Consider the following 14123-nt stretch of genomic DNA (forward strand, 5'->3'; position numbering starts at 1 on the left):
TTTGGGTATCTACACTGTTTTCTAGAGCAGCAACACCAACTTACATTCCTATAAACAATGCCCAGGGCTCCAATTTTTCCACATCCTTACCAACAGTTGCTGTGTGTGTGTGAGGTGGTATCTCATTGTGGTTTTGCATTCTCTGGTGATTAGTTAGGTTAAACATCTTTTTATGTGCTTATTGTAGACAGCTTCCCTTTTGCTATATCTTTGTGCATATGTATTGTAAATAACTCCTGAAGGTTACCACTGTTTATTCTTCTGTATAATATACATGTGCTTATGTCTCTAATATTATTCTACCCAAGGAAATGGTCAGGTTTTCCTTTTTTCAAATCTATACTACCTACCTAAGTAGGGAGTGCACAGAGGCTTTTCACATGTCTTGTTAGATTTACTCCTATTTTAAACTGCAGCCTCACTTTAAAATATCTTCTAGGTGCTTAGAATGTGCCTAAACTATGTACTATATGTTTGTCATAATCTTTATAATATTTTGATTTTCCCCTTGACTCTTTGGCCATACTCTGTAAACGGAGATTATTGGAACCCTTCTTTTCCAGTGGCTAATTCTTCACTAATACCACAAGGTGCTAAATAATACAGGGTGTTGGGATTTCCTAGTGTTCTTTTTGACCCTAGAGGTGATTGATCTATTTCTCAATAAGTAAACTAGCACTGGGGGTCAGTGACATCTTTGATTAAGTTGAATATAATACATCCATTTTTATAACTTTAAAAGTTATATTTCTTAATGAAAAACTATTGTAGTCCTGGCATAAGATTCACTTAACCTTGCTAGAAATTCCTAAAGTTGCCAATATTTGCTAAAACTAAATAATTTTGGATATCATGGCATATATGAGACTTCTTATTTTTGAGACTCTTCATAAGATTTGGGAAATTAATATTCTTAGAGAACAGCTATGTCAAATAGACTTTTCCTATTTGCAGCAGTTGTATAAATCATCTCGTGATTTTTAATAAAAGTTCATGGCATGCCCCCCACCCCTTCGAAAATTTTTCTCAAGCCCTCTGTATCCTTCCTTGTTTCTGTTGCTAACAAGTTCAGGAGCCTGGGGGTGAACTTCTCAGATGCATGTGCCTTGCTGTGGTTCTGTCATCTAACAGATCACAGCATCTAATATTTTCTGCTTCCATCATGTAGGACCTTGTCTGTTATTAGTTAATATGGAAAAAGAAAAGCTTTTCCCATACACTCAATATTGAGTACATAGAAAATATCTGAAACTACAGTGATGACTGCATTTCTGCTGGGAGTTGATCACAAACCCAAAGTGTCCAAAAGTGCTGGAAGCAGAAAACTGCGAACCAAGAATACTCTACCTGGCACAGTTGTCTTTCAAAATGGAAGGAAGTTTCCCAGGCAAGTGTAGGCTGAAGGAGTTAACTTCTTCAAGCTGAAATGAAAGGACACCTAATTCGATTTATACTTTCACATGTTTTCCTGTTACTAACTGGTAAAGGTGAATACGTAGTTAAAGTCAGAATACTCTCGTGTTAGTGGTGGGTAAATCACCTAACTCTAGTATGAGTTACAAAAGTATTAAAAATTGTAACCAAAATAACTTAATGGACCCATAAGGTAAAAATATGTAAATTGTGACACCAAAACATGGGTGGGGAAAGTAAAAAATGTCAAATTTTCTCAGCTTATCGATCTTCATGGTAACCACAAAGGAAAACTTGTATTAGATCTAGGTATGCCAGACAGCAAATCATAAAGGGACAAAATGGCAATAGTAGTAAGCCCATACGCATGAATAATTACATTAAAAGACAGAGTGGCTAAATGGGCATAAATACAAGACCCAGGTATATATTCCCCATAAGACACTGACTTTTAGCTTTAAGGACACATAGACTGAAAATGAAGAGTTGGAAAAAGATCTTCCAAGCAAGTGGGGCCAGAGTTATAATCTTTGGCTTAAGGTCTCTTATAAAACAAAGAGGGTCATTGTATAATGATAAAGGTATCAAACAAGAGCATATAACATGTATAAATACTTAGGAACACCTAAATACATAAAGTAAGTATTAAGAGACAGGGATACAATAATAGTAGGGGACTGCATCTGGACAGAAAATCAATAGGGAAACTTTGGACTTAAATTATACATTAGACCAGATGGCATCAAGAGACATAGAACATTCCATCCAACAGCATCAGAATACAAATTCTTAAGCACGTCTGGAACATTCTCTAGGATCTAGCATATGCTAGGCCAGAAAACCACATCAAGCCTCTTTTCCAAACACACTGGTTAAAACTAGAAATCATATATTTGTGGATTTAACATTTTGTAATTGAACAACTGATAGCTTCTTTGTCCTATTAAAGGAAATAAAAAGCCCAAAGTCAGAAGAAAATTAGAACAGAAATAAGAGACATTACAACTGACATCACACAAATACAAAGGATCTAAAAGACTGCTACAATTATATCCCAACAAATTGGACAGCCCAGCAATGGAACTTTCCTACTAGTCAACCTACCAAGATTGAAAAAGAACTAGAAAACCTGAAGAGACCAGTTACTAGTAAGGAGACTGAAAAAGTAAAGATTGCCAGTTCTTCTCAAAGTAGCCCAAAAAATGAAAGAGGAGGGAACACTTCCAAACTCATTGCATGAGGTCAGCATTACCCTGATACCAAAACCAAACAAGGACACTACAAGGAATGGAAACTACTAGCCAATTACCTGATAAACAGAGATGTATAAATCCTCATGAAAATAGTAGCAAATTGAATTCAACAGGGCATTGAAAGGATTACGTACTATTATCAAATGGGATTTATGCCGGGGATGCAGGATGGCTCAATATCCATAAATCAATGTGTTACAGCACATTAACAAAATAATGGATTAACCTCCTACAATCATCTCAATAAATGCAGGAAAAGCCTTTGACAGAATTCAACATCCACTCATGATAATGGGTATATGAACCTCAACATAGCCCACAGCTAACATACTCAATAGTGAAAAGGTGGACTACTCCTCTAAGGAGACAAGACATAGTTTATATATATATACACACACACACATATCATATAACCTTATATTGTAACATTTTCAATCCAACATGATGATATTTATTTTGTTGCTCAAATTGTTTCAGCTTTTGCAACTGGGAGCAAATTGCAACTGGTTTCAGATTAAACCATATCCCTTTCATTTACCCTGATAAAGATTTTGAGAGGGAGAGCGAGCGGGAGTTGGAGGAGGGGCAGAAGGACAAGCAGACTCCCTGCTGAGTGGGGAGCCCAATGTGGGGCTCAATCCTATGACCCTGGGCCAAAGTCAGATGCTTAACTGACTGAGCCACCCAGGCATCCCTGAACTGAAAAATTTAATATAGGCTTTCAAAAGTAGACTTGAGCAAACTGAACCAAGAATCAGCAAACTTGAGCAGAACATTTGATATCCGCTCAGAGGAGCAAAAAGAAAAAATGAAAGTGGGGAAAAAAGAAAGTCTTGTACATTGTTTTACTTGTAGTCTCATGAGTTATGGAAGTCAGAGAATGAGAAAGGGACAGAAAATGTGTGTAAAGAAATAATGGCTTGAAAACTTCCCACATCTGGGGAAAGAAATCCAAGTGCATGTTCATGAAGTCCAAAGGACCCCAAATAGTTCACAAGTTGAGATCTACATCAAGACAATAAAAAGGGGGCACCTGGGTGGCTCAATCGTTAAGCATCTGCCTTCAGCTCAGGTCGTGATCCCAGGGTCCTGGGATCGAGCCCCGCATCGGGCTCCCTGCTCAGCAGGAAGCCTGCTTCTCCCTCTCCCACTCTCCCTGCTTGTGTTCCCTCTCTCTGTCAAATAAATAAATAAAATCTTAAAAAAAAAAAAAAAAGACACAGGCGCCTGGGTGGCTCATTGGTTAAGCGACAGCCTTCGGCTCAGGTCATGATCCCGGAGTCCCAGGATTGAGTCCCACATCGGGCTCCCTGCTCAGCAGGGAGTCTGCTTCTCCCTCTGACCCTCTTCCCTCTCGTGCTGTCTCCCATTCTCTCTTTCTCAGATTAAAAAAAAAAAATTAAAATTAAAAAAAGACAATAAAAAGTCAAAGTAAAAATTTTGTTACTAGCAAAAGTGACCTATAACATACAAGAGAGCCCCACAAGAAACTTGCAGATTAAGAGTGGGATAATATATTCAAACTGTTGAAAGTGAAAAACTATGAACCAAAAATACTATATCAGCAAAGCTGTCCTTTAGAAATAAAGGAGAGAGAAAGATGTTCCCAGACAAGAAAATGTTGAGGGATTTCTTTAACCACTATAAGTGCTATACAACAAATACTGAAAGGAGTTGTTCATACTGAAGCAAAAGGACACTAATTAGCATGAAAACATAAAAACTCACTAGTGAAGGTAAGTACATAGTCAAATACAGAATATTCTTATACTGTAGTGGTGGTGTATAAGCCATTTTCTACAGTATAGAAGTGAAAAGAATTTAAAATGACAACTATAATAATTTGTTAGTGGATACACACTGAAAATGTGTAAATTGTAACATCAATAACAAAATATCAGAAAAAGGGAGAAGTACAACTGTAAAATTTTAGTACGTAGTCAAAATTAAGTCGTTTCCAGGTTAAACTAGACTGTTACAAGTAGTTTTATGTAAGCCTCATGGGAAACAAAAATTTTGTAGTAAATACACAATATGCCCAGAAAAAGGAATCAAAGGATACACTAAAAGATTAAATCACAAACGAAGATAGAGAGGAAGAAAGTTGCTTTCTACCTGTATTGTAGTTCCTTTGTTACTAACAAAATGGCAATGAGTCTTCATCAATAATTAAAGTGTAAAAGGATTAAATTTCCCAAATAAGAGAGTGGCTGAAGGATTTTTTAAATCTAGTCCTATGCTGTGTATACAACTCATGTTAACTTTGAGGACCTATATAGGATAAAGTTGAAGGGTTGGAAAATGATATTCCACACAAATGATAATCAAAAGAGAGCAAGCTGACTAGCCTCAGACAATCAGACTTTAAGTGAAAACCTATCAGAGGAACAGAGAAGGTTATAACGATAAATGGGTTAATTCTTTAAGAGATTATAATTTTGTTTGCGCCCAGCATTGACGTTCCTAAATATATAAAGCAAATATTAACATCTATAAAGGGAAAAATACAGAGATCTACAATAATAGGGAACTTCAATACCCAATTTTCAATGCTGGTAGGTCACTCAAATAGAATATCCATCAGGCAATACTAGACTTGAAATTATATTTTAGATCAAGTGTACCTAATAGACATACATAATACATTCTATCCAACAGCAGTAAAATGCCCATTCTTCTCAAGAACAGAGAGAACATTCCCAAAGATAGAGCATCTGTTAAGCCACAAACAAGCCTTTACAAATACAAAAGGACTGAAATCCTATCAAGGATTGTTTCCTACCATGATGATGTGAAACCAGAAATCAATATCAAGAATGCTGGAAAATTCACAAATATGTGGGAATTGAACAACACAGTTCTGAACAAGCAGTGTGTCAAAGTAGTCATAGGGAGAATCAAAAGATACCTTGAAACAAATGAAAATGGAAACACAGTATACCAAAACTTAGGGAATGCAGCAAAAGCAATTCAAAGAGGGATCTTGAAAGTGATAAATACATAAAGGAAAAAAAATCTCATAAGTGGAATTTAAGAAAACAGATGAGCCTAGGGGAAGGGAAGGAAAACAAAACAGAGGGAGGCAAACCATAAGAGACTCTTAACTATAGGGAACAAGCTGAGGGTTGCTGGAGGGGAGGTGAGTGGGGGGATGGGGTAATTGAGTGATGGGCACTTGATGGAATGAGCACTGGGTTTTATATGCAACTGATGAATCACTAAATTCTACCCCTGAAACTACTCTATGTTAACTAATACACTGTAAGAAATAAATTTAAAAAAAAAAGATCTCCATTAAACAACCTAACTTTACAACTCAAGAAACTAGAAAAAGACCAAACTTAGTTAGAATAATAAAGATGAAAGCAGAAGTTAAAGCAAGAGACCATAAAGATAGTACACAAGATCAATAAAATTTTTTTAAAATAACCCAAATTGACAATTAGCTAGAAGAAGAAAGACCAGCAATAAAGATGTATCATTAAAATGATACCACAGAAATATAAAGGACCATAAGAGACAAGTATTAACCATCACATGCCAACAAATTGATTACCTAGAAAACAATAGACAAATTCCTAGAAACATACAACCTACCAAGACTGAATAGTGGATAAATAGAAAATCTGAGCAGATCAATAGTGAGTAAAGATACTGAATTAGTATTCAAAAGACCTCTAAGGAAAATCCCAGAACCAGATGCTTTACCGGTGAATTATACCAAACATTTAAGGAATTAAAGCCAAAATTTATCTTCTAAAAAAATTAGAGGAAGGGACATTTCCAAACTCATGAGGCCATCATTCCCCTGATAGCAAAACGAGACAAGGGTACTACAAAACATTACAGGTCAATAGCCCTGAAAAACACAGATGCAAATATCTTCAAAAAATACTGGCAAACAAATTCCACATCACATTAAAGGGCTCATACACCATGATAAAGTGGGATTTATCTGTAAGGTTCAAGGATAGCTCACCATATACAAATCAATAAATGTGATACACATTAACAGAATGAAGGTGAAAATCATACAATCATATTAATAGATACAGAAAAATTATTTGATGAAATAAAATTTCCTTTCATGGTAAAGACACTCAACAAATTAGGTATAGAAGGAATTTCCCTCACATGATAAAAGCCATCTATGACAAGCCCAAAACTAACATCCTATGGGATGGTGAAAGCTGAAAGCTTTTCTTCTAGGTTGAGGAACAAGCCGAGGTTTCCTATTCTTGCCACTTCCATTCAATACAATACTTGAATTCCTAGCCAGAGCGGAATGGAAAGAAAAAGAAATAAAATCCAAATCATAAAGAAAGAAGTTAAATTGTCCCTGTTTGCAGATGACATCATCCTATATTCAGAAAATTCTAAACATGCACCACAAAACAAAAAATGGCTAAAACGAATAAATGAATTCAGTAAGTTGCAGGATGAAAAATGAACAGTCAAGAATCAGTTGTGGGGCACCTGGGTGGCTCGGGTCATGGTCCCAGGGTCCTGGGATCGAGTCCCACATTGGGCTTTCCCTGCTCTGCAGGGAGCCTGCTTCTCCCCTTCTCTCTGCCTGTGCTCTCTGTCAAATAAATAAAATCTTAAAAAAAAAAAAGTTGTGATTCTACACACTAACAAACTCTCAGAAAAAGAAGAAAAAACTCCCATTTGTAATAGCACCAAAAAAAAAAAAAATAGGAAAAAAGTTAAGAATGCAAAAGATGTGTACACTGAAAACTATAAAATATTCAAAGAAACTGAAGACAAATGAATAGAAAGATAACCTCTGTTAATGAACTGAAAAAAAATATTAAGGGGTGCCTAGGTGGCTCAATCAGTTAAGCATCTGACTCATGGGTTGTGAGATGGAGCCCTGCATCGGGCTCTGGGCTCAGTGGGGAGTCTGCTTGAAGATTCTCTCCCTCTGCTCCTCCTCCCACCTTGGGCACAGGTGTGCACACTTGCTCCCTCTAAAAATAAATCTTAAAAAAATATTAAAATGTCCATACTACCCAAAACAATTTATAAATTCAATGCAATCCTGATGAAAATTCCATTGGCAGTTTTCACATGAAATAGAAAAAGCAGTCCTAAAACTCATGTCACACACACACACACACACACACACACACACACACACACACACAAAAGAAATTTGTGTGGAACCACAAAAGACCTAAATATCCAAGGCAATCTTGAACATAAAGAGCAGAGCTGAAGCATCACACTGAACCTGAAGCATCACACTGCAGGGTTTCAAATTATACTACAAAGGTATAGCAATCAAAGCAGTATGGTAGTAACACAAAAACAGACAATTGAACAATGGATCAGAATAAAGAGCTCAGACATAAATCCACACATTTACGGTCAACTGATCTTTGACAATGATGCCAGAAAAATACAATGGGGAAAGGGCAATCTCTTTAATAAATGATGAGGGAAACTGGATATCCACATGCACAAGAAAGAAATTGGCCCTTATCTCACACTATGTACAAAAATCAACTCAAAATGGATTAGAGACTTAAATGTCAGATCTGAAACTGTAAAATTATTAGAAGATATAGGGAAAAAATTGTTGAAATTGGTATGGACAATGTATTTTTGGATACAACCCCAAAAGCACAGGAAACAAAAGCAAATAGAGGGAAAAAAATTAGATTGCATCAAACTAACATGTTTCTGAACAGCAAAGGAAAAAATCAAGAGGGAAGAGATTATGTAATGGGAGGAAATATCTGCAAACCAATATCTAATATGGACTAATATCCAAACATATAAGGAACTAAATAGCAAAATGGGCAAGGACCCGAATAGACATTTCTCAAAAGAAAACCTAAAAATGGCAAACAGGTGTATGAAAAGTGCTCAAGAGGCGCCTGGGTGGCTCAGTTGGTTGAGCGACTGCCTTCGGCTCAGGTCATGATCCCAGGGTCCTGGGATCGAGCCCCACATTGGGCTCCCTGCTCGGTGGGAAGCCTGCTTCTCCCTCTCCCACTCCCCCCGCTTGTGTTCCCTCTCTCTCTCTCTCTGTCAGTTAAATAAAATCTTTAAAAAAAAATTTCATTAAAAAAAAAAAGTGCTCAACACCACTAATCATCATGAAAATGCAAACTGAAACCAGAATGAGATATCACTTCACACTTGTGAAAATGGCTATTAATAGAAAGACAAAAGATAACAAATGTTCTCAAAGGTGCAGGGAAAAAGAAGTCATTGTGTACTTTTGTTGAGAATGTAAATAGGTATTGCCACTATGAAAAACATTATAGCGGTTCCTGAACATACACACACCCCCTAAAATATTACTCAGCCTTAAAAACTGAGGTAATCTTATTTGGAACTACATAGATGAACATGGAAGACATTATGTTAATGAAATAAGCCAAACACAAAAATACTAGATGACATCACTCATATGTAGAATCTAAAACAGTGAAATTTTTAGAAGTAGAGAACAGAATGGTTATCAAGAGATAGAGGTGAGAGATATGTGGAGATGCTTATACCCTGTGACCAAGTTTTGGTAAACAGGCTGAATAAGTTCTGGAGATCTAATGTTCAATATCTTGACTATAGTTAACAATGCTATATTGCATACTTGATATTTGTTGAGAGAGCAGATTTTAATTGTTCTTACCCCCCCTCCCTGCAAATGTGAGGTGGTGAATATGTTAATTAGCTTAATTGTGAGAATCTTTTCACACTGTATATGTATATCAAAACATCACACTGTTCACTTTAAATACATGTAATTTGTTGTCAATTATACAATAAGTAAAAAATTGGTATAATAAAGGTCATATTGGTTTTTTAAAAGTAAATTATTGCAAAAATAAATTTCCCAGAATACCTCAAATACTTAAACGTAGAAAATGCTTCTGTACAGCAAAGGAAATCATCAATGGAGTGAAAAGACAATCTGTGAAATGAGAGAAAATATTTGCAAATCATCTATTTGGTTAATATCCACGATATATGAAGGAGTGGTTAATATCTAAAATATATGAAGAATTTATAAACCTCAAACCCCCAAACAAACCAATTAAAAAAATGGACAGAGAATATGAATAAAAAAATTTTCAAGAAGACATACAAATGGCCGACAGGTACATGAAAAGGTGCTCAACATTCCTAATCATAAGGGAAATGCAATTTAAAGCCACAATGAGATCACCTCACGCCAATTATAATGGCTATTATTGAAAACACAAGAAATAATAAGTGTTGCTGAGGATGTGGGGAAAAAAAAAACACTTGTACACTTTGGTGCAAAGGTAAATAGGTACAGCTGCCATGGAAAACAATATGAAGGTTCCTCAAAACATTAAAAATTGAACTACCATATAACCTGGCAGATGTGCTTCTGGGTATTTTTCCAAAGGTGATGAAATTGCTATCTTCAAAAGATATCTGCACCCCCATGTTCATTCCAGCATTATGTATAATAGTTAAGATACAGAAACTACTAAAATGTACATTGACAGATGAATGATTAAAGAAAATGCAGTGTACACATACAATGGAATGTTACTCAGCCATAAAAAAGGAAATCCTGCCATTTGGGACAGTGTTGGACCCTAAGGGTATTATGCTGAGTGCTATAAGTCAGATAGAAAAAGAGAAATATGGTATCACTTACATGTGGCGTCTAAAAAAACCAGTCTCATAAAAGCAAAGAGCAGAATGGTAACGACGAGTTTCAAGGGGTTGGGGGATAGGACAGTTGTTGTTCAAGGGTAGAAACTTTAAACTACAAGTAAGTGAGTCCTGGAGATCTAATGCACAGTGTAGTGAATCTAGACAACAACATTGTATTATAATAATCAGATTTCTTAAAAGACTACATCTTAATTTTCCTAACCATAAAAAAGACATTATGTGACATGATAGAGGTGCTATTTACTACAATGGCAATCATATTACAATATATAAGTACATCAAACTGACACATTGTACAGCTTAAATTTACATGTCAAATATATTTCAAGAAAAGTAATAGAGAGCAACAATATCAGAAAGAATCAAGCAAAAGAATTAATCTGTGAGTTAGAAGATAGGAACTTGAAATATCCAGTCGGAGAACAAAGAAAAAAAAAAAAAAACCCAAAAGAGTGAAGAAAGACTATGTGATACCATCAAAAGGAACAATTGGCAAATTACTGGAGTCTCAGAGGGTACGTAGAAGAGGGCAGGAAGCTTATTTAAGGAAATGATGGCTGAGAACTTCCCAAACTGGGCAGAGATTTGAATATCCACGTTCATGAAGCTCATTGGTCACCAAACTCAGAGGTCTTCTCCAATATATATTACAATAAAACTGTCAAAAATCAAAGATTCCTAAAAGCAGTAAGAGAAAAGAAGATTTTAACTTACAGGCAAACCCTCATAAAGCTATCAGTGGATATTTCAGCAGAAACCTTCAGGCCAGCAGAGAAGAGGATGATCTATTCAAAGTGCTCAAGGGAAAAAACTGCCAACAAAGAATGTTCAGCAAAGTAAATGAGGGAATGATAAAGACTTTTCCCCAAAAATCAGAAGCTGAAGAAAAAAAAAATCAAAAGCTGAGGGAGTTCATCATCACTAGACCTGCCTTACAGGAAATGCTAAAAGGAGTTCCTCGAGATGAAATAAAAAGACAACAATTAGTAATATAAAAACATGAGAATCTACAGCAGACTTATGGAGATAAGTATATAGTTAAGAGTATTCTAATAATATAACAAGGTGGTACGTTAACCAGTTAACATTAGTATAAAAGTTAAAGGACAAGATTATTAAAAATAAATATAGCTAAAACAATAGCTATAATTTTTAATATGAACATTTTAAGATTAAATTTAACATTATTGTGATTCTATATAAAAATGGGGGAGGGGAGGAGTAAAATGGTAGCGTTTTTGTGTCTAACTGAAGTTACATTTTTATTAGCATGAAATAGGCTATTACATCTCTGTTTTATGTAAGCCTCGTGGAACCACAAAAAACCTGCATTAGATTCAAAAAATATAAAGAGAAGAGAATCATAGCATACTACTACAGAAATCAATTCAAAAACGGCAAGAGAGGAAGAAAGATACAGGAAACAAAATAGCAAGAAAACAAAATGGCATTGGCAAGTCCTTACCTATCAATAATTACACATCAATAGATTACATTTTCCACTCATAAGTCATAGAGTGGTTGGATGGATAAAAACACAAGACCAACTATATGGTGCCTACAAAAACTTCACTCCAGATTCACATAACCTCAAAATGAAGCCTTGGAAAAGGACATTTCAAACAAACAGAGACCAAAAGAAAGCAGTGTTAGCTATACTTTTATTAGAAAAAGTAGACTTTAAGCCAAAAGCTGCAACTATTATATGATGAAGTTGTCAACTCATCAAGAAGACAATCACAGACATGCCCTGAGTATTGGGGGACCTCAATATATTAAGCAAATACTAACAGATTTGCGAGGAGAAACAGACAATACAAAAAGATTTTAAAAAATGAATAAATCATCCGGACAGAAAATCAGTAAGGAACTTTTGGACTTGAACTATACTTTAGACCAAATGTACCTAACAGACATAAACAGTACAGTCCACCTCACAGCAGAATATTCTCTCAAGTTCACACTGAATATTCTCCAAGATAGATATGATGGGCCACAAAATAAGCATTAGCATATTTAAGAAGGTTGATATCATGATAAGTATTTTTCAGTCACAATGGTATGAAACCGGGCACTAGTAACAGGAGAGATTCTGGGGAAAATTTACAAATATGTGGAAACCAAACAACACACTCCTGAAGAACCAATGGCCAAAGAAGAAATTTAAAAATAAAGTAAAAAAAAACATCCAAAGGAAAATAGAAACAACATATCAAAACCTATAGTACACTTTAAAAGCAGCTCTAAGACAGAACTTAATAACAATAAATGCCTACATTAAGAAAAAAGATCTCAAATAATCTAACTTTATACCTAAAAGAACTGGAGAGAAAAAAAAAAAAAGAACCTAAGCCAAAAGTTAACTGAAAAAAGGACAGAGCAATGATCAGAGCAGGAATAAATTAAAGACAAAAATTAAATTGAGACAGAAAAAAACAATAGAAAGGATCAATGACATTCAGAGATGGTTTTTTGCAAAGGTAAATAAAAGAGAAGATTTAAATGAAACCAGCAATGAAAGGGGAAACATAACATTTACCAAAGAAATAAAAAGGATCAGAAGAGACAACAATGAACAATATGCCAACTAGTTTGACAACCTAGAAGAGATACATTCCTAGAAACAGAAATCAACCAAGACTGAATCATGAAGAAGTAGAAAATCTGAACCAGTAATGAATAAGGAGACCAAATCCGCAATCAAAATCTTCCAACAAAGAAAACCAAAGCACCAGTTGATTTCCCTGATGAATTCTACCAGGCAAAGGCTCGAGAACAATCCTTCTCAAACTCTTCCAAAAATCTCAAGAGGAAGGAACACTCCCAAATTCATTTTAGAAGCAAATATTATATGACACCAAAACCAGATAAGAACAAGAAAACTAAGCTACTGGCTAATATCTGTGATGAATATAAATATAAAAATTCTCAACAAAATATTCACAAGGTAAATTCAACAGCACATTAAAAACATTATATGCCATGACCAAACCCCATTTATGCCTTAACACATATAAGTCAATAAATGTGATATTCCACATTCATAGAATGAAAGGAAAAATATGATCATCTCAAGAGATCAGAAAAAGCATCCGACAAAACATGCTTTCACGATAAAAACCAATAGCAGACTGGGTATAGAAGGGCTGTATTCTCAACATAGTAAAGGCCATATACAAAAAGCCCACAGCTAACTATCATATTCAATGCTGAAAGGTTGAAATATTTTCCTCTAATATCAGGAGAAAGACAAGACTGACCAATCTTACCGCTCCTGTTCAACATAGTGCTGGAAGTCTGAAACAGACCAAGTATGTGAAAAAAAGAGAAAAGTCATCAAAGTCAGAAAAAAAGGAGTACATTTTCTTTGAAGATAATGATCTTTTCATTTTTTTTAGTGTAGTTGACACACATTGTTACATTAGTTTCAAGTGTACAACATAGTGATTCAATATCTCTGTACATTATGCTATGCTATGCTCACCACAGTGTATATTCCCCGTGCTGTACCTTTTATTCCCATGACTTGATCATTCCATAACTGGAAGCCTGTATGTTCCACTGCTCTTCACCCATTTGGTCCACCCCTCCACCTTCATTCCCTTTGGCAACCATCAATTTGTTTACTGTATTTATATGTCTGATCATATGTCTGATTTTCCTTTTCATTTGTTTGCCTATTCAGTTGGTTTTTTTTAGATCCCACATATAAATAAAATCGTATGTTATGATCTTACATATAAAAAATTCTAAAATAGTGAATTGTAACAAAACACTGTTCAAACTAATCAA

General features: G+C 35.2%; 1 protein-coding gene across 1 annotated transcript in view; it reads right to left on the reverse strand.

The window, feature by feature from the left end:
* Window positions 1-1363: 1363 nt before the first annotated feature.
* The window catches only part of LOC113936205 (putative protein ZNF720), a 94751-nt gene continuing 81991 nt past the window's right edge, over window positions 1364-14123 (reverse strand). Inside the window, exon 5 of the mRNA XM_035724912.1 lies at window positions 1364-1421. Coding sequence (XP_035580805.1) covers window positions 1364-1421 — 58 coding nt within the window. The remainder of the gene's footprint in view (window positions 1422-14123) is intronic.

Source organism: Zalophus californianus, chromosome 17 (assembly GCF_009762305.2).
Source record: "Zalophus californianus isolate mZalCal1 chromosome 17, mZalCal1.pri.v2, whole genome shotgun sequence".
Taxonomy (NCBI): Eukaryota; Metazoa; Chordata; class Mammalia; order Carnivora; family Otariidae; genus Zalophus; species Zalophus californianus.